At 36.1% G+C, this 24,619-nt stretch overlaps 7 protein-coding genes across 11 annotated transcripts; 3 read left to right on the top strand and 4 right to left on the bottom strand.

The window, feature by feature from the left end:
- Positions 1-14: 14 nt before the first annotated feature.
- Positions 15-2,068, top strand: LOC103870656. Its single transcript, XM_009148810.3, has 7 exons — positions 15-464; positions 557-656; positions 760-822; positions 972-1,089; positions 1,178-1,260; positions 1,449-1,510; positions 1,638-2,068. Exons 1-7 carry the CDS (start codon positions 229-231, stop codon positions 1,753-1,755), a joined length of 780 nt encoding a protein of 259 aa, XP_009147058.1. The 5' UTR covers positions 15-228; the 3' UTR covers positions 1,756-2,068.
- LOC103870655 lies at positions 2,040-3,424 on the bottom strand. The gene is made up of 3 exons (XM_009148809.3): positions 3,187-3,424; positions 3,016-3,096; positions 2,040-2,296 (listed from the first exon to the last, which is right to left on the bottom strand). The coding sequence occupies exons 1-3, from the start codon at positions 3,298-3,300 to the stop codon at positions 2,285-2,287; spliced, it is 207 nt and encodes a 68-aa protein (XP_009147057.1). The 5' UTR covers positions 3,301-3,424; the 3' UTR covers positions 2,040-2,284.
- Positions 3,425-3,611: 187 nt separating this feature from the next.
- On the bottom strand, positions 3,612-7,463 carry LOC103870654 (cytochrome b561 and DOMON domain-containing protein At3g07570). The gene is made up of 4 exons (XM_009148808.3): positions 6,273-7,463; positions 5,798-6,200; positions 4,092-4,384; positions 3,612-4,010 (listed from the first exon to the last, which is right to left on the bottom strand). Exons 1-4 carry the CDS (start codon positions 6,453-6,455, stop codon positions 3,780-3,782), a joined length of 1,110 nt encoding a protein of 369 aa, XP_009147056.1. The 5' UTR covers positions 6,456-7,463; the 3' UTR covers positions 3,612-3,779.
- Positions 7,464-7,706: 243 nt separating this feature from the next.
- On the bottom strand, positions 7,707-9,516 carry LOC103870653. 2 transcript variants are annotated; one of them, XM_009148807.3, is made up of 6 exons: positions 9,318-9,516; positions 9,173-9,204; positions 8,656-8,787; positions 8,378-8,428; positions 8,148-8,200; positions 7,707-8,049 (listed from the first exon to the last, which is right to left on the bottom strand). In XM_009148807.3, exons 1-6 carry the CDS (start codon positions 9,365-9,367, stop codon positions 7,945-7,947), a joined length of 423 nt encoding a protein of 140 aa, XP_009147055.1. In that variant the 5' UTR covers positions 9,368-9,516; the 3' UTR covers positions 7,707-7,944. The 2 variants fall into 2 exon arrangements, with proteins under 2 accessions (XP_009147055.1, XP_009147053.1); XM_009148805.3 differs by having other exon boundaries at positions 7,712-8,049; positions 8,656-8,796; positions 9,318-9,508.
- Positions 9,517-9,666: 150 nt separating this feature from the next.
- On the top strand, positions 9,667-10,707 carry LOC103870651 (small nuclear ribonucleoprotein SmD1a). Its single transcript, XM_009148803.2, has 4 exons — positions 9,667-9,820; positions 9,924-10,000; positions 10,143-10,334; positions 10,430-10,707. The coding sequence occupies exons 1-4, from the start codon at positions 9,807-9,809 to the stop codon at positions 10,501-10,503; spliced, it is 357 nt and encodes a 118-aa protein (XP_009147051.2). The 5' UTR covers positions 9,667-9,806; the 3' UTR covers positions 10,504-10,707.
- Positions 10,626-14,018, bottom strand: LOC103870652 (heavy metal-associated isoprenylated plant protein 16). The gene is made up of 3 exons (XM_009148804.3): positions 11,477-14,018; positions 11,284-11,362; positions 10,626-11,190 (listed from the first exon to the last, which is right to left on the bottom strand). The coding sequence occupies exons 1-3, from the start codon at positions 11,486-11,488 to the stop codon at positions 10,790-10,792; spliced, it is 492 nt and encodes a 163-aa protein (XP_009147052.1). The 5' UTR covers positions 11,489-14,018; the 3' UTR covers positions 10,626-10,789.
- A 2,968-nt stretch (positions 14,019-16,986) lies between these two features.
- Positions 16,987-24,600, top strand: LOC103870649 (lysine-specific demethylase JMJ25). Of its 4 annotated transcripts, none has more exons than XM_033292841.1 (14): positions 16,987-17,806; positions 17,918-18,237; positions 18,317-18,441; positions 18,923-19,022; positions 19,106-19,244; positions 19,396-19,459; positions 19,550-20,279; positions 20,473-20,802; positions 23,188-23,490; positions 23,629-23,701; positions 23,787-23,872; positions 23,958-24,077; positions 24,158-24,219; positions 24,315-24,600. In XM_033292841.1, exons 1-14 carry the CDS (start codon positions 17,224-17,226, stop codon positions 24,409-24,411), a joined length of 3,132 nt encoding a protein of 1,043 aa, XP_033148732.1. In that variant the 5' UTR covers positions 16,987-17,223; the 3' UTR covers positions 24,412-24,600. The 4 variants fall into 4 exon arrangements, with proteins under 4 accessions (XP_033148732.1, XP_033148731.1, XP_033148730.1 ...); XM_033292840.1 differs by having other exon boundaries at positions 16,987-17,871; positions 17,926-18,237; XM_033292839.1 differs by having other exon boundaries at positions 16,987-18,237; positions 19,109-19,244.
- Positions 24,601-24,619: the final 19 nt, after the last annotated feature.

Here is a 24,619-nt window from a genome sequence, read left to right as displayed (position 1 = left end):
CACCCCTCAAGTTCCCAATCTTTTGCTAAAAGTGCCACGTAATTACTAAAATCGACATCTACAAGAAAAAGGATAAATACGAAAAAAGAATAAAAATGATTATTTTTAGAAACAAAAAAAAAAAGATTCCATATTTCGAGGGAAAGCTCTCTCTCTGTTCCTTCCCGGCGCAGTCACTCTCCGGCGATAATCTTTTTTGAGGAAAAGGAAGCGAATTTGTGAGTTTTGATGGCGGCGAGCGCGAATCCTTCGGGAAACAATCAGGAAGGTTCGTCGGCGGCGGCGCAGAAGGTATCGTCTTCAACCGCGGCGGCGGCGGCGACGAACGGAGCTGCTGTGAATTCGGTGGATAATGGTGGGACGGTGGATAATTCGCAGACGATAAGCGCGTTGAGGCATAATCCAGGGATCTCTGTAGATTGGACTCATGAGGAGCAATCGTTATTGGAAGATTTGCTCGCAAAGTAATCTTTTTTCTTTGTCTTTCTTTGGAGTTGGATGTGAAAGTTTGCTGCTTTGGATCTTTATTGAGTGTTGAGAATGGGTTTGTGCATAGGTACGCGTCGGAGCCTACGATTGTTAGGTATGCGAAGATTGCTATGAAGATGAAGGATAAGACTGTTAGAGATGTTGCTCTCCGTTGTAGATGGATGACTGTAAGATTACTCTCATTATTACCTTTGGAATCTTTATTCATTAGTAAGTAAGAGTTTGTTTACTGATTCTTCTTTCTTTCTTTGTTGCTGGTGGATTTTACAGAAGAAGGAGAACGGTAAGCGTAGGAAAGAAGACCATTCTTTAAGGAAGAGCAAAGATAAGAAAGTATGTGGATGTTTGATTCCTAGTAAATAGTTGACGCACAGACCATGAACTAGCTTTTGATTGGGTTCTTCTAATGTGTAACTAGCTTGAGCTTTTAGTCATTTACTTAGTCAGCAATTGAACCTCTTCTTCACATATCTGTATGGCAGGAAAAAACTACGGATACTTCAGCCAAGTCTTCGTCTCATTTGAATGTGCATCCGAATGGTCCTTCATATGCTCCTCCTATGATGCCTTTAGATACTGATGATGGCATTTCATATAAAGGTTTGTTTTGGTTCAGTAATCTACCTCTCTTTTTTTTTCCTTTTGAGGCTAAATCTGAAGAAACATAAGTGTCTTTCTCCTTTTGCAGCTATTGGTGGTGTGAGTGGAGATCTCCTTGAACAAAATGCTCAGATCTTCAACCAAGTTTCATCAAATTTCTCAGCTTTCCAGGTGAGTGCACCTTCCGTTTTTCAGCTTGTAGTGTTCTGTATACTTCCCTGCGTTTATTTCTTTGACTTGTATTGTTGGCTTTTGAGCAATCCGTAGCTGTTATGATTGATATATACTCTTGGACTATATCCGCTTAAGTTGACGCTTGTTATATTTAATTCTCAGAGAGTCTTTCTTCCTCTTTGCAGATACATGATAACGTCAATATCTTGTGCAAGGCTCGAGACAATATCCTCGCAATATTGAACGAGTAATACATCTACACATATATATATCTATAGATCATTTCTATGTCGTTAACTCTCTTTGGAGCTATTGTAATGTAGTAACTCTAATCTTTGCTTGCTTTTGCTGATTGAACAATGGTGTTGTTGCAGCTTGAATGACATGCCAGAGGTCATGAAGCAGATGCCAGCTCTTCCTGTGAAGCTGAACGAAGAGCTGGCGAATTCAATCCTCCCCCGCCCTCCACCTCCCCATCAAAGGAAGCCGTGATGGATCTTGTAGAGACCAAAAACTCTCTAATAGTCCGGGATCATCAATGAGGAAAAGAATAAATGACGGGATGTAAAGAGTTCCCACTCGTAATGGATGATATAGGATGCAGGTTTTCATAGAGTTACTAGTCTCTATTTTTCAGTTTCAGTCAGTCTTTGGATGTTTTAGCAAAATGGTTCGTTGATACATGAGTAGTAGAGTTGTATTTGTCGTTTTAGGATGTGAATAGATTGTATAAAATTGGTTTCAAGCTTCAAGGTTTGAGATTTGCAATTGTCATATACAAATCCCTCTTTAGAAGGAAACGAATGTACTCAATTATTTCTTTGTAATAAATAAGAAAGCCGGATGGTTTTGTAACACAAACGCAAGTATTGCTAAAAGAAGAGGTCTTGATACAAAAGACAAGTCATTTTGAAGCTTGGTTTGAAGAAGAAGTAACTGTGAAGTTCCAAATCAAGATTGCAACTCTCTCACAGACAAGCAAAGTTATTGAAGGAGTTGGGCTTGGATGCTTCCACGAGTCTCAACTCTCAACCTACAAAAAAGACACAGAGTGAGCCAGAAGTTCATAGCAAGAGAAACAGTACATGCGAATATGACTACTGTGATCTACTCTCTTTTATGACTTCCTCTTGTCCTATGGGATATATACATGATCAAACAAAGCGTGAATGAGAATCATTTCGAGGTGCAGCACAACATTACACTATGAGCTACTACTACTAATGCAACTACATGTAACCCCTGAACAATAAGCAATAAAAAACTTAAGACACCGATAACAAATTACAAGCTGTGAAACTACAACTCAACCAAACGCTAGAGAATCAACAATCTAAACAATACACAGATACACCCTATAAAAGTTAAAAACTGATCCCTCATTAAACTGATCTCTAACCAAAATACAACAGTGCCTTTGGCTTATTACATGTCAGCATGAGGCTTGCACTCAGATGGACAAGAGGTTTCTCTGTTGATGTGATATAGATTTATGCTTCAAAAAGAAAAAAAGAAAAAAAACTCCAGTAAATGAGAAAACGTTTTGTGGCTTTCAGGCAGTGGAGGAATCTCAATGACTCAAAACTATTCTTTCTAACATCAAAGAAAGTATATGACTTTTTTTTTTGGTCTAAATGTTAAGGAAAGTATATAACTTTGGAGAAACTAAATGAATAATGAGAATGATTTCACAAACGATCAATCATTGTTACCAATGGAGGAGATGGAGGTGGGAAGAGAAAGAGATTTTACCTGAGCTGGACTCGGGTTCTCGTGACCGGCAGACTCCAGACCCGAAACTCTAGATTCCAAAGCTCCGAACTTCTCTTTCATCTGCAGTAATGAAAAGCGTTAGGTGTAAGAAAATCGAGAGCTTTGCCGAAGGATGACGATGATCTTCGGAAAATGCAAATACAAAATTACATCAGAAGAGATAGCGAAGCGTTCGGCGTATAGATCCCGCCACAAGAGATGAGCCACCGAAGCTCCGGTGACGGAGAATCCAAGCGTAAACCAGAGAAGCCGAGTTCTCAACATCTTCTTTCTCTTCCAATGTCTCCGATCTCGGACTCGGCTGCATTAACCATAAACCGGCGACTGATACCGAGTCGTCAGCTATTGGGCTTTACTTTTCCAACTACAAATGGGCCTTTTTGTAGGCCCATAGCCCATACAAACTAAAAGCACTGACGTTTGAAATTCTTTAAATGGAGTGATAGACCAAACCAAACTTATGTTGGTGAAAGGCAAGCAAAGTCTGAATCGTTCAGCTAAAAGCTTATTTAACTTGGGCCTTTTGTGTCTATCATGTTGTGTAATTTAATTAATTCAATCACTAATCTAATTAATTCAATCATGAATTTATTTAGATTTTATTAATGAAAAATAACAAATACTAGAGTGTAAAAATTACAAGAAGACAAGTAATTAGTCAAATAAATGTTCAATACATCACACTGTCCTATCCAAGGCAAATATTGCAGCAGGAAGATAAAAATAGATATTTAAACAAGAATTCACTTGTTCTTAAACTTTCTAACTTCTAATCCAATGGCAGCCAAAACCAAGACAGCAACCACAAAACCATAACCGCCGTTCCATGAAGAGCCAGCATCAGCCAAATGAATACCGTAGAAGATGTTGGAGATAGCAAGTATTATCATAACTCTTCCTACGTTGTGATGATACCAATTCCAGTATTTTCTGTATTTCGAGTCTTTGTCCGGTCGAGCCAGCAACGCTAGGACCTGTAATAAACAGATATTCATTAATTTGATCATCTGTTTTTTCTTTTGTATATTGTATTTGAGTGTGAAAAGAAGATGAACCTGGAGAATGCCCATGACAAAGATTGTTATCCCAAGGCCTTTGTGCTTGGAGACATTGTTGGCTTCGGTTCGGTTTTCAAGAACCAAACCGCAAATGATACCAGTTAAACCGAGGAGAAAACCAGTGGTTTGGAGAGCGATATGGGCATAGAACCAAGTGGGTTTCCATTGCTTCATGTGTCGAGCCACTAAGGCGCCGATGATGATTAATATTCCCCAGCCGAACATGTTCATTAGCCCATGTGTCTTCCTTAGCTTAGAATGTGGTGAACCCTTAACCACACTCTGCGAACCTTTGTATTCATCAATGTAACGAAACAATCATTAGTCTGTGAAAACAACATGCAAAATTATGGAGTTTACACAAATACAGTTTGCTGCACCATAGTTTTTGTTTCTCAAATTATACTTTTCACTATATATACACTGAATGATGTTATATAATTTAACAATGTATTTGTTAAGATACAAAACAAATAATGTCTATGTAAAGATTCTTTTAATATTAAATGAAAAGATCATGGTAACGTAACTTTCACTGCATTCCACTAACATCAATACCAATATGAACTTTTTCAGATAAAACTTGTATATCCTTTTTGTCTTCATTATCTGACATAACAGACTTACTAACGTAAATACTACTCAAAGTTACAACATCTAGAGAGACACATAATCTCATACAAATGGTAATAATCATATCACAGTGACAAATAATTAAATTGTTGTGTGTTGGCCGAAATAATACAATAATATAAATGGATTATGTTTTAGAAAATTAGTTAAATATCTTAATCAGCAGTAATAATATAGTTTGGAAACTTTGTGAGATATAGTAGTGGTTGGTCAAAGTCTGGTGTATATTGGAAACATAGTGGGTATGATGTGAAAATGACTCCAACATAATTATTTCAGAAGAATACTAATTTTGCACCAGTTCTTAGGGCGTGACTGGTTCAACCGCAGCGGTTGCGGTTGCGGAAGTTTGCGGATGCGGGTGGTTGCCGTTTCAAGCGGTTTTAAGAGATTTGTACGACTGGTTCTGCGGTTAAAAATTGGTGCGTTTGCGGGATACTTATGACTGGTTAACTACCAAATGCAGCAGCGGTTAGATAATAAATTAACAATATTTACATTTTATACAATTATAAAAATATCAAAATTAATAATATTATAATAAATATAAAAGTTATATTTAGAAAGTTATAATTTAATTTTTTTTTAAATATAGAAAATATTTTTATTTTAGAGTTTTATAATATTAATTAAAATATAATAGATATATTTTAGCATTTTTATAATTCCAATTTAATTTTTTTATTGAATATTTTTATTTTTGTATTTATATTGTTTTGGAAAAAAAGAAATTTTTTTTATCCTCCCGCAACCGCCCGCAACCGCAAACGCTAGCTGGAACCAGCTTTTGAATTTATGAGATTCAGAGCGATTTAGAGCGGTTTGAGCGATTGTTGCGAAACGCCAATAACCGCTACCAACCGCAAAAGCTGCGTTTGCGGGTGGTAGCGGGAAAACCAGTCATACCCTTAATCATCATGATAATGGGTTTTGATAAAATAAACGACAATGTTCTGATTCATGGAACTAAGTAATTAACCAGTCAAATAATGGATTAATTCAATATTGACTTTAATTATTTAAACAAGCTGCATTTAAAAAATATATATATAACGGTGGCGCTTGCTTACCTGTATTATAATTGATAGTCGTGGTGGTCATGTCGCGGTGCTCCCTCAAAGTAAACCCCGGCGAACTTGGAATGAATCCGGCAGGTCCCATGGCGTAAAGAAGGCTCTGCCGCGGCAGCTCCGCGGTCAGCTGAAAACTCATGTAGAGACGCGACGACACTGACTCGATCTTCAACGAGCCGTTGACGATCTTGAGATCGCCTTGGTCAGGCTTCACCTCGCCTGGAGACTTCCCTCCGAGCAAGTACTGTTTCGCCTGTCCTCGGCCGTCGGTTGGTATCCACCCGACGACCGCGCTGGCTCCGGTCATCTGACCGTTGGTGGAGAATCCGATCCCTATGTAGGCGCCCGAATCAGGAGCTGATAAGATGAAGCTCCATGTGTTCTCCACCGTTTTAGCATACTGCAGCCATATTTTGAATTTTTTTTTTTTATTTTGTTTTTAGAATCGAAAAGAATGGAGAATAGGACTTACTCGGAGGATGTAGTTTTGGGGAGTCCAAGCTTCGACGCATTGAAGGAGGGTAGAGTCAAAGGTGAGGTCGTTGAGAGGTAGAGTTGAGCTGCATGTTTCCGTAGCTTGCTGAGTGGACAGAGGTGGAAGTTGAAGAGAGATTAAGCCGAAGAAGATGAAGGAGACAGAGAAATAAAGCCTCATCGTTCGTTGTTGTCTCTCTGTTTTTGGATCTGAGAGATGAAAGAGAGAAAGGAAAGTAATGCTAGAGCATGATGATGACGACGACGATGAATTATATATAAGTTTATGAGATAGTGTTTTGGAAGAAGCAGTTGAGAATTCAACAAATTATAAAATAGTTATGTCGTTAGAATTCGTTTTTTATTATTCATTGGTACACCAACAAAGAAGAACTTTTTCTTACATTGCTTAGAATAGTAAAAACAGTTCAAGCAGGACAGATCAAGCAGATCATGCAGATCAAGCAGGACAAATGCAGATCAAGTAGGACAAATACAAATCAAGCGGATCATGCAGGAGAGAACCAGATCAAATAATTTAGTATAATTTATGAATGATAAAATCAGTTCAAAACTATAGATCAGATATTAAAACAATAAAAATGACACTTAGATATCTAAACAAATATCTTAGATGTTATAGGATCGGCCGAAATCCTTGTAAATGTTTTTTAAGATACTTATACTTCTTTTATTTTTTTATTTATAAAAATTAAAAATTATATGACAAAAAATAATAAGTAGAGAATGATAATTTTGTATTGTTAAAGTTGTAAATAAAATAAAATAAAAATATTGTATTCATAAAAATAGATAAATATATTTTTAAAGTTATGTGTTGTAACAAAGTTATTTATTGACAAAAAAAAAAAAACAGATCAACACCACCAAATGTTGGCGGGTGAGATCTGCATGCAGATCTCCTGCTTTTTCCACAAAAAGACAGAAAATATTGAACTGCATGCAGATCTCCTGCTTGAACTGCTTTTGCAAACATAAAATAGTGAATGGTGGATACAGTGCGGGAAAACTGCATGTGCAGGAGATCTGCACTTGTCCCGCTCTTCCATTCGGACAAGAAAAAGAGTAAAAACTCGTGGGAGGCTAGTTTCGTTAAAATGATTGTAATGTACACGTTACCTTAAAGAACACGGTACAATCTGTGTAATTTGCTACGTAACCTTAACATCTACTCACTTTCTCTGTCGGGATTAATTTTAGACCAAAACATTTTTTCTGAGAGAAAAAAACATTTATAATCACATTCACATATGTAGTCAATTTTGTTTCGGGTATGACAAGTTTATACTTGGATTCAATTGACCAAAAAACTAAATCAAATCGAATTTGGATACTAACAACTTACACTACTTATACACGTTCTACCTAAATCCATCGAATTTAAGGACACTAAGCACTTCCCACTACCAAATTTCATAAGACAGAATAAAGAGCGATTCATTTGCAGACAAATTATGCAAATTGTTAACGTCATTGTTAGTCAAAACCTTCTGGTTTGGGTTTTTACATTTTTAGGGACCAGAGGAAACGACTCGAGCCAGAAAGAAATCATTTTTATCCTACCAGAAAAATGAAAAACGTCACTGACACATCATCGCTTGTACCATCTCAACAAGCACCAAACACCATATCACTAGTCTAAAGACCCTTCAGTTGCTAGAACTTCTTGGAGTCAGCAATCCTCGGCGCAGTTCAGCTCTGTAATCCGCTGGCGTTATCTTTGGAGACAATGTATTGTTTGCTGAAGCCAGGATCTGCAGTTGTTTCGTCCCACAATATATGAGAAAATGATCGCACCCATATCTTAAAGAGAGTAAAAAGCATATGCAAGAGATCGAAGCATTGGTTCTACCTGGTGAGGTAGTTTACCCCAAACACTCCCTCCATAGTACATGACTGGTCGTTCTGTAAAACAGATTAAAACAGGTAAAACTCGAAAACCAGATCTAATTTAATAACAGGAATGCAGAGATCAAGGTGGGAATGTAAATACTTTCAGATTCTATTTCTGGAAACTCAAGCAGCAGAAGTCTATAGACAGAAATGAAATTAGGAAACACTTTGAATGCACTTAAAACTAACCAGATAAATCCACGGTTGGGTCATTGTACTGATGCATTGCAGCTGCCCAGCCTGTTCATTTAACAATTTAAGAGTACATAAATAAGACAGACACATCAACTGAGTGCATAAGCAGTAACATCAATTAAGTCACTTCATCCCATAAAGTTGAAAGATTTTATAAAAGGAGCTTGGCATAGCAATATCTGACAGAAAAAAAACGACCATACACTGACGCAGTGACACGGAACAAAGATGATACCACGTAAATGTTTAAATAGTCAAAATCAGATTCATACGTTCGCTTAAAAGCTGATAAGCTTCACTCGTAGCGCAGTCCTTAAGAGTGATTATCTTTGGGGAAGCTTTCTCCATCTGAGAACCAGAAGCCTGCGTCTGACTTCTCTCACCATCCTTGTTCTGCTGGCTACCTGCACGATCTGGCATATTTCTCTTAATAACAAATAACAAAGATCATAACAAGCTAAACCTGATCTAGCATCTTGTATTCCTAACTCCTAAGCTTGAAGAACGATGTTCATTTCTCAGGATTCGCTAATAAAAAGAAACCAAGATCAAGATCTGATTTACTTTCCTAGAACGGTTCCTGAGCTTACAAACTATCCACAATCGTATCGTTTACAGATTCGCTTGCAAATCAATGAATGAATCTACAAAATCAGATTACTTCTCTTCTACATCTCTCTGATCTACGCTGTAACTACACAGAACTAGACACTCTACAAATCACGAACTCATTTGATTCGTTTCTAGCAAAGAATATTGAGATAAGCGAGAGAAAGAGAGCTAATGTACCTCCTGTCTTCTTGTTACCCCCAGACGGATTCCTGCAAGGCGGAGAAGAAAGATCAGAAGGAGAGATCGGAGACGAAGAGAGTAAAGATCACTCAAATTAGCAAGAACGAGAGGAAGGATAGATAGATAGAAGAAGCGAAGTTACCTTAGACCAGGGGGAGTGTACTTCTTCGTGTTGGAGCTCGGATCCGCCATTGACGGAGTTAGGGTTTGCGCAGTTTCGCCGGAGAAGCGATCTCTCTCTAACCGTCGAGATCTATCAGTCAACTCTCGATTTAAGAGTTATCAATCTTTTAACGCGCAGCGCGTGTTTATCAAGCGATCGCGCGCTTTTGTTAGACGCCTTTTCCGGAATTTACGGTTCGCGTCTTCAATTAATTACCCGGTTAGCTAAACCAAGTGTAGTCTGTTGTTCAATCATCGCTGGTTAGCTTCCGGTCAGCCCTGGTATCGATTATCCGGAATAATGGGCCGTGTTTTACGGCCCAACTATGTCTTTTAAGCGTTATAACGTGATTTAACAAATGGATCCAAAAATAGAAGTCGGATCCGTGCCCGCTTGCTAAGAAGGGTTTTGAGGGTTTCACCAGCTCCTGCAGTTTCGTCGCCGATCTCTTCTTCGTCGCACCCAAAGATGAAGCTCGTCAGGTAATGTTTCGATTCTTATTTAGATTCGATTCCATTCTTGATCGTCTTAGCTGATTTGTGTTGTTGTTTTGTTTCGATTTGGGTGTATTATTGGATCGAGTAGGTTTTTGATGAAGCTGAACAATGAAACTGTGTCGATCGAGCTGAAGAACGGGACTGTGGTCCATGGAACCATCACTGGTAACTTCTATTTCATCTTACTAGTATCGATCCGTTTACTCCATTGGCTTTAATCGCATACGTAGTAGCTTTAGAGAACACACAGATTAGGTTTAGTCATCTTAAGTTTATTCGTTGAGGTTAAGCTGGATGATTTGGGCAGGTGTTGATGTGAGCATGAATACTCACTTGAAGACTGTTAAAATGACTCTCAAGGGGAAGAACCCGGTGACAATGGACCATCTAAGCTTGAGGGGTAACAACATCCGCTACTACATTCTTCCTGATAGCTTGAACCTCGAGACTTTGCTTGTGGAAGACACTCCTCGAGTCAAGCCTAAGAAGCCTGTTGCTGGTAACGCTCCCTTCACTTGGATGTAAATAGTATAATCATAAGACTGCTGTTATCAATCCGTTTATTTATTCGTTCTTTCTTTCTTTGGTTCTTAGGGAAGCCTGTTGGACGAGGCCGTGGACGTGGTGGTCGTGGGCGTGGTGGTGCTGGTCGTGGCAGAGGTCGTTAAGTGCAGCAGTGCAATGGAAAATGTTGGAGGCGAGTGAGTTGAATTTGTAGGAACCCTTTGGTGTCTTGGTTTGTAGGAGAATGTACTGGATTGTGTATTAAAAGCAACTCTAGAAAGATTGGTGCTCTTATCCATGGAGTCTCATTACATAGTAACTTCCTTACGTGGTTATGGAAGCTCAACGGTATTTATTCATGCGACAAATCTGACTATCAAAATGCATTAACATGTTGAGACTTGAAATACTTAGTATACATAAGGTGTTATCTCTTCCGTTGTAGTCTTCTCACATGAACCTCCAATTGGGTCCGTAGTTGTAGAAAGGTTCCCCAGTATAATCTCTAAAGTTATACCCGTAGGGATCACACGGATGTGGAAAGGAAGATGGCACACCATATCCGTAAGGCCATGGTTGATAACATGGGTTACAACAACATGGCTCTGGCTTTTTCTCATCTGTTTTTTTCTCGTCGGCTTTCTTCTCATCAGGTTTCTTTTCATCGGGTTTCTTGCATTCCTTCTTCTTGTCGTCCTCTTTCTTGGGTGGTTCAACTTTGTTTACGCTTACAAGCTCAGCGAAGGCTACCTTCTTCCTCAGTGTGTTGGTTAGACAGATCATATTGACTTCAACACCGGTCACCTCAATCTGGTTCCTGTGATCTCCCTTTATTTCCACAGCCGAGACTCCTACAAAACCATGGCAACAACTCTTTAGATTCAACATGAACTACGAGAATCAGCTTTTTAAATGGTTTTTTTTTGTTTTTGTTTTGTGGTTACCTTTAAACTGAGCGGCAGTTTTCATTGCTTTTGCTCTGGTTTTATCATCAGTCATAGTAACTCTTATCAGGATCTTTTGCTGCACACAGTTAGAAAACCTCTTAGCATCATAAGAAAAGTCTTTCTTCCACACGTATAGACACAAAGTGTGTTCCAAGTAATGACTTGTTATTGAGTACACATATATACATACCTTGATGCTCATGTCTTGTTCACGACCGGTTTTGTGGATGATTTAGAGATGATCTGCTCTGAGAATATGCTTTGAATGTTTGGTGGGGATTTGTTGGCTCTGAATTTCTGAGTCTTCTCACAAATCTGAGGAAATATATAGAATAGATTGATTATATATTTGTATTCATTCCATGAGTCATTGTCATGCACCAACGGAATAATTCAGATAGTTTAAATTTCGTTTTCATATTGTTCCTTGCGTGATTTATTTGACTCTACTTGCGGATTCGTAGAAATTCGTTAATATTTATAAGACTCGAAAATTTGTTATTTAACTAGGTCAAAAATTAGATTAAATAATGAGACATAGGCAATATTTTGTAATATACCATCGTCTCATATCTCATATATGTAAGGCTTAAGATGATATGTTTAGTCAATATTTGCATTATGATGATGAATACATTTTGTTTTGACTAGCTATCATGTTGTGCATAAGTAACAAATAAGAATGAATGAAACAATTGTGTATCAAAGTCTTGGTCTCCTCTAGAGCGCAGGTTTCCCTACACTTTCCTACTTAATCAAAAATAAGATTAATTTGACTGCTAATCTGTCATCCATTTGTTGTCATAATCAAATACTATATGCTTGACTTACAATATCTATGATTGCTCAAAGTCTTGTGAACCAAGTAGCTTTTTAAAAGTTATACCATAATTATTCAACTTTTGAGAGGATGGCCTAATCATACGATTGATATAGTTTTAGATTTGTCACGAATGAATTACTTGGACCTATCAATAAATATACGAAGGAGCTCAGAGAACAGAAGAACTGAATTAAGGGACAGATAAATAGTTGAAAGAATTTGAAGAGATTAATTGAAGATGTTTGATAACTTTGCGAAACAGTCAATGAAACTGAGATCAAGAGAATCGAGAACGTCAAAGGTCTTAAAGTAGTGTTCTCACCTAAAATTATTTTGTGTTCTTTTTACAAATATAAACTATATAATATGGAAGCTTTTCTTATTTTGATTGGTTAGGACATAAATTGATTGGTCAAGAGGGGTTGTGGTTATGGAGATTTGCAGGGATAAACGGAGAAGACGAACTGTGTGAACCAAATCAATTGAGCGACCCCTCCGTTCTATGAAAGGTGTAAGAAACATAGATTTAGGAGTTCAAAACTGGGCCTTTTCTGAAATATATCATGAGACCATATGAAAAATCCAGAATTTATTGATCTTGATTTAAGCTAGCCTAGAATTTATAATTTTGATTTAAGCTGAGCTGACATGACATGTTTGAGTCTTTCTATTGGCTGATTTTTCGTGCCTACGTGGACATGCTAAATGGTGATCTTATTCTTCTCTTAATATAGTTAATCAATGAGGTTAAATTGATTATAATGTGTTTTATAATTTGGGTTTGGATAAAATAAGAATGTTATTAGTAATGGGGCATGAAATGTTCTCTAATAATTTTGTTTTCCTTCTCGACCCATCAACATTTGGTTAAAATTTGTCAAATATTGATTAACAATATAATCAATCGATGGCCCATGAATATTTATAAAGTAAGTCAATTAGTTTAGGATGTACACAATTTTGTAGATTTGTCAATTAATTCTGGGCCCCTAGATCTTTTGAAATATTCCCAAAATGCTTAAAAGATATATTAATCGAATATGCTGAAAGTTAATGTTCCGGATTTTTTTATGTAAGTCACATATGCTGAAATTACTGCATTTTCCATAACCACAGGTTAGATTGTTAGGTAACTTCAGAAATTGGTGGGTTTAATTTATGAGATGATTATTGTAAACATGGTTTCTACATGTATTATCTATTATCGTATTAAGAAGATGGTAATTATCTGTTACACATATCCCAAAAAAATCGATTACATTCGATATATTTAAATAATTATATGAAATATAATTTTTATTTGAGAAGAAACTAACTCATACTGAAGCAATTAAGAAATCTGTTGAAACCTTGAAAAGTTTACCGTATCCATAACAAAAAAGAGTTTGTAAAAAAAAAAGAGTTTGTAATTGACTTACTAACCGCAACGACCGAGAAAAAAATGGGTGTTTCTATTTTTTTCCTCGCTATAACCTTGAATACATTTAGACCAAGACCTGTGTATCTATAGTTTTTAAAAACACAAAAGAACCAAAATAAATACAAAGACATTACACCAGAATGAAACGTCAAATCAGAATAAAAATAAAACCTTGCACTTACTTTAGACCGTCTGACTTGGAAAAGAAACGTTTAACCTTTTAAAATCCATATGTATACCCTGTCCTGAGCCTTGTCTACTGGATATGCAATATGCACTGATGACAATGTGGAGAGCTGATAAGAGTTTCTGCAATAAATCATAAACACACAACATACATAGAAGACAACCGTAAATCTTGAAATAAAACCCCAAACCAATTCCATTAATTCCAAGCCCTTGCAAATAAAATGCTAATTAGAAACCAGGTTCCCCCCTTTTTTTGAAAAGATAGCCCTTATTTTTATAAGCAATCAATCTCCTTATTTATTCCTAAGAGACCACCAATAAATCCAAAGCAGTTGTACACTAACCTCAATGATATGATAGAGAATTTCTTGACTCATTTATGAAAATCACCCTTCATAGATCTTGACTTGTTTATGAGAATTTCTTGACTCTTTTATGAAAATCTCCTTCATAGATGAGTTAGTTTTTTTCTTTTGTATCGTGTGAAGTATTCATGGTTAGTTAGGAATTATTAATTGTTGCTTTATTAAGGGAAATGCAAAGCATAATCGTTGTTTAGTATTGATAGAGAATATTCTCATGCTCAATTCAAATAAATAGTATTAATAATTAGTAATAAAATAAAAATGTAATGTGATGGTAGTATTTTTCCCTAGTATTTTAATCATAAACGAAAATTGACTATTCTAGCTTTGTTTGTTCAGCTGTAATGTGATGCAATAATTAAGTGGTCCAATGTATATTTATTTAAGGTAAATAATGTCCTACGATTTGGTGGTGAATAATAATTTCTATATAGTTTAATTACTATTAAAAGATAATTTCTGGCATGAATCTGTAAAAAGATTACATGGAAATAGGAGATGGTTATCTGCTATTTATGAAAAAACAAAAAAATATTTAATTGAAATTATAGTTCAAAAATAATTCAGTGGCATGAGATTGTAAATAATTCAAAAATCTAAGAGCACCTCAAAAAAGGTCATTCAGTTTTAATAGTATTGATATATAGATACTATTTCCTTACTTATTTTTATCTTCTTGTTCGTTTTCTTCAGTCTCCCAACTGGATAGATGGAGTTACAAGAGTTGACAGGAAATGGGTTGAACTTTCAGAGGAAAGAAGATAGTTGGTGAACCTATCCGTTCAAAACAAGAAGATAAAGTGGTAGGAGATGTCTGAGACCAAGAGGGACATCGTAAGTCAAACTTTCTTCGTTATTTTTTTTCAAAATTTGTTCAACTCGAACTGTCAATATCATTACTAAACTTTTGTTTTTGTGTTTGCATTTTGCAGAATTATGGGCGGCTTATGTTTGTGTCAATCTAGTGAACTCGGTGAGAGTCATAAAAGGTTGGGATGGCAAATTTGTGAATTTAAGCGTCAAAGAGTTGTGTTTTAATACATCTCCTAGTGACCGCTCACATCAAGCTTCAGAGAGACACAAGTGTCATACTCTGCTACTGACAGCTGGCCTCAATTATATAAAAGAACATGGAGTAAGAGTGAAACGAGAGGAAAGATTCTTTTAACTGCGTAACAGACAAACCGAAAGAAAGAAACGGAGAGAAGATGATTAGAATAGCAGGTTCAATTATTCAACTTTTAAGACGATGGACATATGATTACGATCAATATAGTTTTGGACTTGTCACAAATGAGTTACTTGGACCTATCAATAAATATATTTCTTGTAACAAATTTGAAATTTAAATACTTAGATAAATAATGTATTTCTTGGTATGAAGCATATAACTAGAAGGATGAAGAACTATATGTTTGCAAATCTGCAAAATAGTTTTAGGTCATGTATTAACCGGTTGGTATAATCTAAAGATGTAATTAACCATATTAAATTTTAACAAGGTCTTGATCTGCGCAACTGGACAAGTTTTGTTCATTTTTAACATTGTAACATTTATAGATGATCGACAGTTTTCCATGATTGAACATATGTTAAGTATTTATATTGTGTTTATAAATTAAACCAATTGAATAACATATTACATAAGTTATCTGTCATTCGATCATATTTTACTATATGGACCATTTTCAATTGTATTTGTTTACACGACTATAATGGTTTGCCAAATATAGGTTATATGTTTCAGACTAAGTTATATGAAGCAATCATCTAAAACTTTTTTAAAAAGAACTGTGCATCTTAAAATTATATTAATATTACAGCTGAGATTTTTATTGCAAAATTTAGAATTTAGTTAGTATAAGTAAGCATCACCTAAATTTCATCAATGCAAATCTAAATTGCGAATTTAGTTAGTGACTGCGAAATGATTTTGTGAATGTTAGATGTCATGATATTAATTGTATAGGTTTGTTTTTAAAATAACATTGACGGTAATCGAATAAAAGAGAAGATATTGATATTAACATTGGTCTAAATATCGTATTTAAAATGTTACCAAACAATGTTTAAGAGTCAATATTCTTATCCTAGATACTGTTTTCAAAATATATACATTATAAATTTTAAATAATTATAAGGATGGTAGTTAGGATTTGAAAATATCTCAAATATATATTGTTTGGTAAATCTTATAAAATAGGAAAATAATCATTAAAACGATTACTTTTATAAAAAATTTTTTTGGTAGGACGATTAGTCGATTACTTTTATAAACTTTTATTTGAATAATTTATTTTTAGTAAGTACAATAAAATACTAATAATTTAATTATTTGGTTAAATAATAAAATAGATTGACATATTAAGAATATTAAAAGTATGATTGTGTGTAATTTGTCAATAATAGCACAACAATATTAAAATTATATTGCGGATCAAATATCATATGTTAGATTTACAACGCGAGAAAAAAAAAGTTCTAACAAATGTTCTTTAATGGCATAATTTTCAAATAAATGTCTATATCAAATATCATAGCTTAAACCGAAAAATTCAATTAAGACCATTTGGTATAATCAATAAGATAGTAAATTGAGAGTCTAAATATCTGAAATACTACGGTTTAGCCGTTAATGAAATAATTAAATTTGTGTTCAGTAAAAATTATTTAATCATTAATGAAGATATTAAATGGAATAAGGATATATTATTGTGATATTACAAAGATAACAACAATATGCAACTAATAAATATGTTTGAAATGGTCCAACTTAAAAATCAACATAAAGTAGCGAAATCGTGACTTAAAATTAATAGAATTGATTTATTATTAAAAAATGTACTTTGATTATGAATTGTAGTATTAAATTAAAATTAGACAAGAAGACATTTATTCTTGTAATAAAACTTTCGATTTTCGAAATGGGCGGGAAATAAAAACCCACCACGTTTTGGCTTTAAATCCAATAGTTTGACAAATTAACCGACCCTAAACTTTTTAACTGTGGCGAGCAGAGTTTCCCAATATATAGGCCAATCCGCGTTAACAGTGTCTAGGGTTTCGCGTTTTCTTTATAATATTCCTCTTCTCTGATTGGGGACTCGAAGAGTGGTTTAGGATTTGTTTAATCTTTAGTCATGAGTTCTACAGAGGAGGAAGCTATTAGGGTTGTTGCTGATGAAGAACAGAATCCACGAGCTGTTCGGATTAGGGCGCCGAGAGCTTGTACGTTATCAACGGTTGATTACGCCGAGCCTCCGATTGACGACGATGACGACGAAAGCAAGCCAAAGGCGAAACGAGGCAGGCCTCGTAAAAGCCCTGAAGAAGACCAAACGACGAGTGGTACACCAAAGGCTAAACCGGGTAGGCCTCGGAAGATTCCTGAAGAAGTTGATGATAAACCGATCAGGCCTCGTAAAAATCCGGAAGAAGACGAGAAGACGAATGGTACACTAAAGGCTAAACCGGGCAGTCCTCGGAAAGAAGACCAGACGACGAATGATACACCCAAGGCTAAACCGGGAAGGCCTCGGAAAAATCCTGAAGAAGACGAGAAGGTGAATGGTACACCAAAGGCTAAACGAGGCAGGCCTCGGAAAAATCCTCAAGAAGACGGGAATACAGATGATAAACCGAAGGCTAAACCGGCCAGGCCTCGAAAAAATCCTGAAGAAGACGCGAAGACAGATGATAAACCGAAGGCTAAACCGGGCAGGCCTCGGAAAAATCCTGAAGAAGACCAGAAGACAGATGATAAACCGAAGGCTAAACCTGAAGAAGATCAGAAGACAAGTGATAAACCGGGGAAGCCTCGGAAAAATCCGGAAGAAGAAGAGCAGAAGACGAGTGATACACCAAAGGCTAAACCGGGAAGGCCTCGGAAGTATCCAGTCAACGAAGAAGGCGAAAAGTCAACGAAGAAAGTTGACCAAGGTGTTATCGCTTGTTTAGAGAAGAAGGAGAATGGAGCTGAAGAGATTATTAAGGCTTCTGATGGAATGCCAAGGTTCAAGAAGGTTTATTCTCGTAAAAGGCCATTGAAAGAAGACGAAGACGAGAAGAAGGATGATGAACTTGTTTCTAAAGGCTCTGTTAAGGTTACTAAGAGGCCTCGGAAAGTGGTGGTAGGTTGTCTCAACAAAGACGAGGTCAGTGAAAAGCTCTCTCCTTTGCTCATCATTCGTAGGGGTTACATAGTAACCTGTTTATTGTTTTGGTATATTTTAGGATAAAGCTGAAGAATCTGAGTGCATGATGTGTCATCAATGTCAACGTAACGATAATGGGGAGGTTGTGCGGTGTCAGAACTGCTGCGATAGGAAGCGTTATTGCCACAAATGCTTAGAAACTTGGTATTGCTCTGATCTTACTCTCACACTTACCCATGACGTTAGCTTCTTTGCTACTGACTTCCTTTATGAGTTTTAAAAGTAGATAGTGTACAGCTTGTATTGGATAGAATCAATGTTAAGTAGATAATGTAACAGCATTTCTTTATTATAGATTAATCTTAGTTTAGTGTTCCCCTCTCCTTGATTTGCTCTTCTTACTTTCACACTTACCCATGACGTTAGCTTCTTGCTACTTCCTTTATGAGTGTTAAAAGTAAATACTTTAGAGCTCTGTATTGTAATGTAATTGGATAGAATCAAGATAAAAATTTGGATTTTGAGCATGAGTTCCTGTTGATGCCTCTATAATTTTACATTACATCTTTCGTATGTATTAATCGGGTTTAGTGATCCACTTCCTTTATTGTAGTTTTTTTTTTGCTGGATTTGTTTATTTTTGTTTTCTGGAAGCTTGAAAAAACTTGTTCTATAATTATAATAGGTACCCTCGCATCCCACATGAAGACATTGCCAAGAAATGCCCGTTTTGCTGGAATACTTGCAACTGCAGAGCATGCTTGCGTCTAGATACTAAAATGGAAGTAAGTATATATCTTGCTTGATTGTGTGTTTTCTTTAATTCTATCAACTATCATTACTCAATCATTGCTCCAATATCATGTAGGGGTTAAATTCAGACCTCAAGGTTAGCAAGGATGAAGAAGTCCAATGCTCTAAGTATATTCTGCAAAAGCTTCTCCCACATCTGAAGGAAATAAACGATGAACAAGTTCTTGAGAAGGAAGCTGAGGCAAATATATCAGGTACTTTCCTTGGTTTTAACAACGCTGGAAAGTTACTATTGTTTTTGTTAGTCCCTTCGTATTGTTTGCATTCTCATTCATTATATTTATGAACTGGGAAGTTGCAATGTGATGGCTCATATAATAAGAGAATACTTATTTTGTTTCACAGGACTGGAGTTTGGAGAGGTGAAGCCTGAAGACACTAATTGTAGCCCTGGCGAAAGACTATACTGGTAACTCACCTTGACACTCTTATTCTAGTGAATATGTCAAGTTCTTATGCTGTTACTAATCTTTCTTGTTTAAACTCTTTGGGTTTACAGTGATAGCTGCCAGACTGCCATCTTTGACCTTCATAGACATTGCTCGAGCTGCGGTTCTGATATCTGCATTGCATGTTCCATGGAGATCCGAAAAGGAAAGCTTCAGGCATGTCAGGAGGATGTTTACTGGAATTACATTAGCAGAGGTTTAGATTATCTACATGGAGGAAAAGAAAAAATTGGTAAACCTACGGATGATAAGCTGGAGCCGGAACCATTACTTGCTATTGTCAAGCCCCCATCTACTTGGAAAACAGATGAAGTCGGACTCATTACTTGCTGTTGTGGTGAGGGGATTTTAGAGTTGAAACGCGTGCTTCCCGATGGTTGGGTATCAGAATTGGTCAAAAAGGTTGAAGAAACTGTTGAAGCCAACAAGCTTTTTGATTTACCTGAAATGGCCACAGAGAGATGCCCTTGTTTTGACTCTGAAGGTCATATTGACATGGACACCAACAAAAACGTGTTAAAGGCTGCATGTCGAGAAGGATCAGAAGACAATTATCTATATTTTCCAAGTGCTACAGATGCTCAGGAGGAGATTAATCTGAAGCATTTTCAGCATCATTGGGCAAAAGGAGAGCCTGTGATTGTGAGGAACGTGCTTGAGGCTACAGCTGGTTTAAGCTGGGAACCAGGTGTTATGCATCGTGCTTGCCGTCAGATGAGAAGCACCAAGCATGAAACACTTCTGGACGTTAATGCTATTGATTGTCTAGACTGCTGTGAGGTCAGTCTTCCCCTTGGTTGCTTTACTTGTTGTATGTTTCTAAACTGAGACGTGGCAAGTCAAACTGAAAATGGTCTCAGTTTCATTTTTCTTACCGACATACTCTTATGTCTTTTATTAGTTGCAAGTCAAATTTACAGTTGGAACTTGTTGCCATGCTCTTAACTTATACGATGACTTGTTATTGATGTAGGGATCTATTAATCTTCATGCATTCTTTACCGGTTACCAAAAAGGCCGTTATGATCGTGAGGGTTGGCCAAGTGTTCTGAAACTGAAAGATTGGCCTCCATCGAAGAGCTTCAATGAAAACTTGCCGCGTCACTGTGAGGAGTTCTTATGCAGTTTGCCTTTGAAGCAGTACACTCACCCGGTTAGTGGGCCTTTAAATCTTGCCGTGAAGTTGCCTGATTTTTGCTTGAAACCGGACATGGGACCAAAGACTTACGTTGCTTATGGATTTGCGCAAGAAATGGGCCGTGGAGATTCAGTAACCAAACTCCACTGCGACATGTCTGATGCGGTTAGTACTCTTTGTCATTTCTCGTGCACGTTTTCTTTCCTTTCTTGTACTTGGTTTTCTGATGGTTTCCCTTGGTATACCCATAATGATTTCATAACCTATCATAATAATGAAATAAGATTCCATTTCGTAAAAATTCGCACCAAACACATTTTCTTACATATAGGACTAGTCTTCCTTTAGTTCATTTCCAGATAAGTTCTGTAGTATATCTCTTTTCTTTTGGGAAAGATGATATTTTTTTTGTTTTTAGTTTTAACTATTCCCTTTATAGCATCATTTTCTCCTCTTATGAGGCTAAGAATAGAAGTAAATTCCCATAATCTTCTTGTATTTGTGCTTTGCTCCGATTGTGCTTGGCAATATCCTTCATACTTAAGCTGAATATCGAGCTATGAATACTGACGTTTTGCTGCAAGTTTGGCCGAAGCTAAATATCTTAATAGATTAAGATTATCAAAATTGACATGATTTTGCAGCTGTCTAATCATGAAAAGACCAACAAAGTGTCTTGTAGAGTCTATTTGTAGATAGATTAAACAATTTTCCTGTAAATTCTGCTAATCTGAATATCGAGCTATAACTAAACAAGTTTTGCTGCAAGTTTGGCTGAAACTTAATATTATCCACAGATGAAAATTACCTAAACGAACATTATTTTGAAGTTGCCTAATCACCAAAACAGACCAACAGAGTGTTTTGTAGAGACTCTTTGCAGATAAGCTAACAAGTTCTGAAGCTGAATATCGAGCTATGACTACATAAATTTTGTTGTAAGTTTGGCTGAACCTAAAATCTTCATGGATTAAAGTTACCTAAACCTCTCTCTAATCACAAAAATAGATCAACAAAGTGTTTACCGAGGATCTCTGCAGATAGACTATCAAGGTCTACTGCAAATTGTACTGAAGCTGAATATCGAGCTATTACTACACAAGTTTTGTTGCAAGTTTGGCTGAAGGTGAATATTTCCATAGATTAAGATTACCTTATTGAATATGATTTTGATGTTGTTAATCACCAAAACAAACCAACAATGTGTTTTGTAGAGGCTCTTTGCTTATAGACTAACAAATTCTTTTGTAAATTCTGTTGAAGCTGAATATCGATCTATGACTATAAGTTTTGCTGCAAGTTTGGCTGAAGCTGAATATCTCAATAGATTAAGATTACCAAAATAAAAATGATTTTGCAGTGGTCAACACCAAAATAAACATGCCAACAAATTGGCTTGTACATGCCCTTTGTAGAAAAACTAACTAATCTTGTTTAAATTTGGCCGAAGCTGAATATCGAGATGAATGCTACAAATTTGGCTGAAGCTGAATATCTCAATAGATTAAGATTACCAAAATGAACATGATTTTGTCGCGGTCTAGTCACCAACATGCCAACAAAATGTCTTGTATAAGGCTTTTGTAGATATACTAGCAATTCCTGTTTCAAATTCTGCTGAAGCTGAGTATCGAGATGAATGCTACATCTTTGGCTGAAACTGAATATTTCAATAGATTAGGATTACCAAAATGAATATGATTTTGCTGCAGTCTAATCACTAACATGCCAACAAATGTCTTGTATAGGATTTTTATAGATAAACTAATAATTCTTGCTTCAAATTCTGCTGAAACTGAATATCGAGATGAATGTTACAAGTTTGGATGAAATTGAATATTAAACCAAGATTACCATGTTAACTAAAATTGTTCAGTTAATAATCTTTTGAATTTTCAGAACCCATTGAAACCAACTCAAATTGTGCAGTAAAAACCTAGGATCAATAAATTTAACTGTGTAGATTTCATGTGGATTCAATAAAATTGTTTGGCTGGACTTTATGTTTGGGCTGATAACCTTTTGAATACATAAATTCATTGAAATGAACTGTGGAGAATATTAACTGATTGCAAACCTATATCAGTGAGTTGTCAAGCTGTGTGTTATGCAATATCTTGCTCCATGTCCTTCTTGAGAGTGAATAATAAAAATAGCTTTAGTTTCCTGGTACATTTATAGAAATTTAGTACTGGTTATCTTGTTTCCTTTCCGGTTTAGTCTCTCTATGCTAATTCAGGGACCGACCAATTTGTACTATTCTAGATTGGTTCATTAGTCAAGTAGTAAAACAGAATATACTCCGTATCCTATTTCTGGTATCTCTTGGATTTTATGTAAGTTATGTATGAGCGGAGTTACCAAAGTTGTCTTTTATTAAATTTTTTTTTTTTTTTTTTATTAATATTATTATTATATATTCTTTCATGATTATTAAGTTGTCTTTTATTAATATTATTATATATTCTTTCATGATTGGGTGAAAATATAGATCAGTTTCACTCTCTTCTTTTCTGTATCATAATTGCTCTGCGGTATTTGTTATTTCAGGTTAATGTGCTGACCCACGTAAGTGAAGTGACCATCAAAGAGGAAGAAAAGAAATCCACAATAGAAAAACTGAAGAGGAAGCATGCTGCACAAGATGTCAAGGAGCTGTTTGGCTCGGTTCCTAACTACAAGGAAAAGATTGAGATTCTTGAAAACACTAATGAAGAAGAAGTCAAGAACCTTGAAGCTGATGGAGGAGCTCTTTGGGACATTTTCCGTAGAGAAGATGTTCCAAAATTAGAGAAATACCTTCTGAGTCATCATAAAGAGTTTCGACATTTCTTCTGTTCCCCCGTCTCTAAGGTACACTTCTCATTCCCAAAAGTTTCAGTGATATTGAAGATATGTAGTGAATCTTTGCTTCCTGCATGTCTCTCTATTAGAGTATTGGCCGTTTTTTTTTACTTATGGTATATGTTCGTCCATCTTCTTCTTCTGTAGGTGGTTCATCCAATACATGACCAGTCTTTCTATCTGACGCGTTATCATAAAATGATTCTGAAAGAAGAATACGGTATGCTTTTATACTTTGAATAACTCAAGAACATTATCTTTGACAGTTTTGGTAATAATGTTTATATGGGCTGTATATTGTGTAGGCATTGAGCCATGGACGTTTGTTCAGAAGCTTGGAGATGCTGTGTTAATACCTGTAGGCTGCCCTCATCAAGTCAGGAACTTGAAGGTAATACTATGATTTTGAGCAAGTTGATTCTCTTTAGTCTCTCAGCAAAAGGTTCATCAGGTTGATCATTTTGTTTCTCTTGCAGTCTTGTACAAAGGTGGCGCTTGACTTTGTCTCACCTGAAAATATCAGTGAGTGTTTCCGCTTAACAAAGGAGTATCGTCTGCTACCACCAAACCATCATTCAAAAGAGGACAAGTTGCAGGTACTTTCTTGTTTTGGTTCGGTCTCTGATTGTTACCCATCTCTAAGCTGGTTATGATTATCTGTGTATGTTCTTAACAGATAAAGAATATGGTGATCTTTGCAATCGATAAGGCTCTCGAAGACTTGAATCCAAATTACAGGTTGGTAGTGTGTGATATTTCCTTTGTGAAACCATAAGTATACTCTGTTGTTGTTTTTTTTGTATAAGCTGAGGCTTTTGTTTGTGTTGGCTCAGGTCTCATGTAGCCAAAGAGGAGGAGAAGAAGGTGACAAAGACTGGAAGGAAGCGTAAAAACCGTGAGATGAGTAATGGAGCTAATGTGTTGGCTTGATCTGTCGTTTGTTGTTTGTGTTGTTATGTCGTTTGTTGTTGTAGCAGTGTTAGCAAGGAGCGTGTGAGAAGGATAAATCCATTTTGGCACTTTCCTGTTGTACCTTCTCCTCCTTAATCACTTAACTCTATACTCTGTTGTTGAAGTCTAACACATGATACGGTAGAAATATAACTTATTTCTTGATTAGATTGATATAAACATAGTA

Source organism: Brassica rapa, chromosome A05, assembly GCF_000309985.2.
Source record: "Brassica rapa cultivar Chiifu-401-42 chromosome A05, CAAS_Brap_v3.01, whole genome shotgun sequence".
Classification (NCBI taxonomy): domain Eukaryota; kingdom Viridiplantae; phylum Streptophyta; class Magnoliopsida; order Brassicales; family Brassicaceae; genus Brassica; species Brassica rapa.
This window is presented reverse-complemented; position numbering and strand designations above follow the sequence as displayed.

Coding starts and splice junctions, on each gene's coding strand:
- LOC103870654 (XM_009148808.3), bottom strand. CDS start 6,455: ATGAGGCTTTATTTCTCTGTCTCCTTCATCTTCTTCGGCTTAATCTCT. Junction 6,201..6,272: donor CCCAAAACTACATCCTCCGA/GTAAGTCCTATT, acceptor ATATGGCTGCAG/TATGCTAAAACGGTGGAGAA. Junction 4,011..4,091: donor TTGTCATGGGCATTCTCCAG/GTTCATCTTCTT, acceptor TGTTTATTACAG/GTCCTAGCGTTGCTGGCTCG.
- LOC103870656 (XM_009148810.3), top strand. CDS start 229: ATGGCGGCGAGCGCGAATCCTTCGGGAAACAATCAGGAAGGTTCGTCG. Junction 465..556: donor TTGGAAGATTTGCTCGCAAA/GTAATCTTTTTT, acceptor GTTTGTGCATAG/GTACGCGTCGGAGCCTACGA. Junction 1,511..1,637: donor ATCCTCGCAATATTGAACGA/GTAATACATCTA, acceptor GTGTTGTTGCAG/CTTGAATGACATGCCAGAGG.
- LOC103870649 (XM_009148802.3), top strand. CDS start 17,224: ATGAGTTCTACAGAGGAGGAAGCTATTAGGGTTGTTGCTGATGAAGAA. Junction 23,873..23,957: donor ATCAAGTCAGGAACTTGAAG/GTAATACTATGA, acceptor TTTCTCTTGCAG/TCTTGTACAAAGGTGGCGCT. Junction 24,220..24,314: donor GACTTGAATCCAAATTACAG/GTTGGTAGTGTG, acceptor GTGTTGGCTCAG/GTCTCATGTAGCCAAAGAGG.
- LOC103870653 (XM_009148805.3), bottom strand. CDS start 9,367: ATGGCGGATCCGAGCTCCAACACGAAGAAGTACACTCCCCCTGGTCTA. Junction 8,201..8,377: donor CCCAACCGTGGATTTATCTG/GTTAGTTTTAAG, acceptor TCTGTTTTACAG/AACGACCAGTCATGTACTAT. Junction 8,050..8,147: donor GGGGTAAACTACCTCACCAG/GTAGAACCAATG, acceptor AAACAACTGCAG/ATCCTGGCTTCAGCAAACAA.
- LOC103870651 (XM_009148803.2), top strand. Junction 10,001..10,142: donor GGTCCATGGAACCATCACTG/GTAACTTCTATT, acceptor TGATTTGGGCAG/GTGTTGATGTGAGCATGAAT. Junction 10,335..10,429: donor GCCTAAGAAGCCTGTTGCTG/GTAACGCTCCCT, acceptor TTTGGTTCTTAG/GGAAGCCTGTTGGACGAGGC.
- LOC103870652 (XM_009148804.3), bottom strand. Junction 11,191..11,283: donor AACTGCCGCTCAGTTTAAAG/GTAACCACAAAA, acceptor ATGGTTTTGTAG/GAGTCTCGGCTGTGGAAATA.
- LOC103870655 (XM_009148809.3), bottom strand. CDS start 3,300: ATGTTGAGAACTCGGCTTCTCTGGTTTACGCTTGGATTCTCCGTCACC. Junction 3,097..3,186: donor GCTTCGCTATCTCTTCTGAT/GTAATTTTGTAT, acceptor TCATTACTGCAG/ATGAAAGAGAAGTTCGGAGC.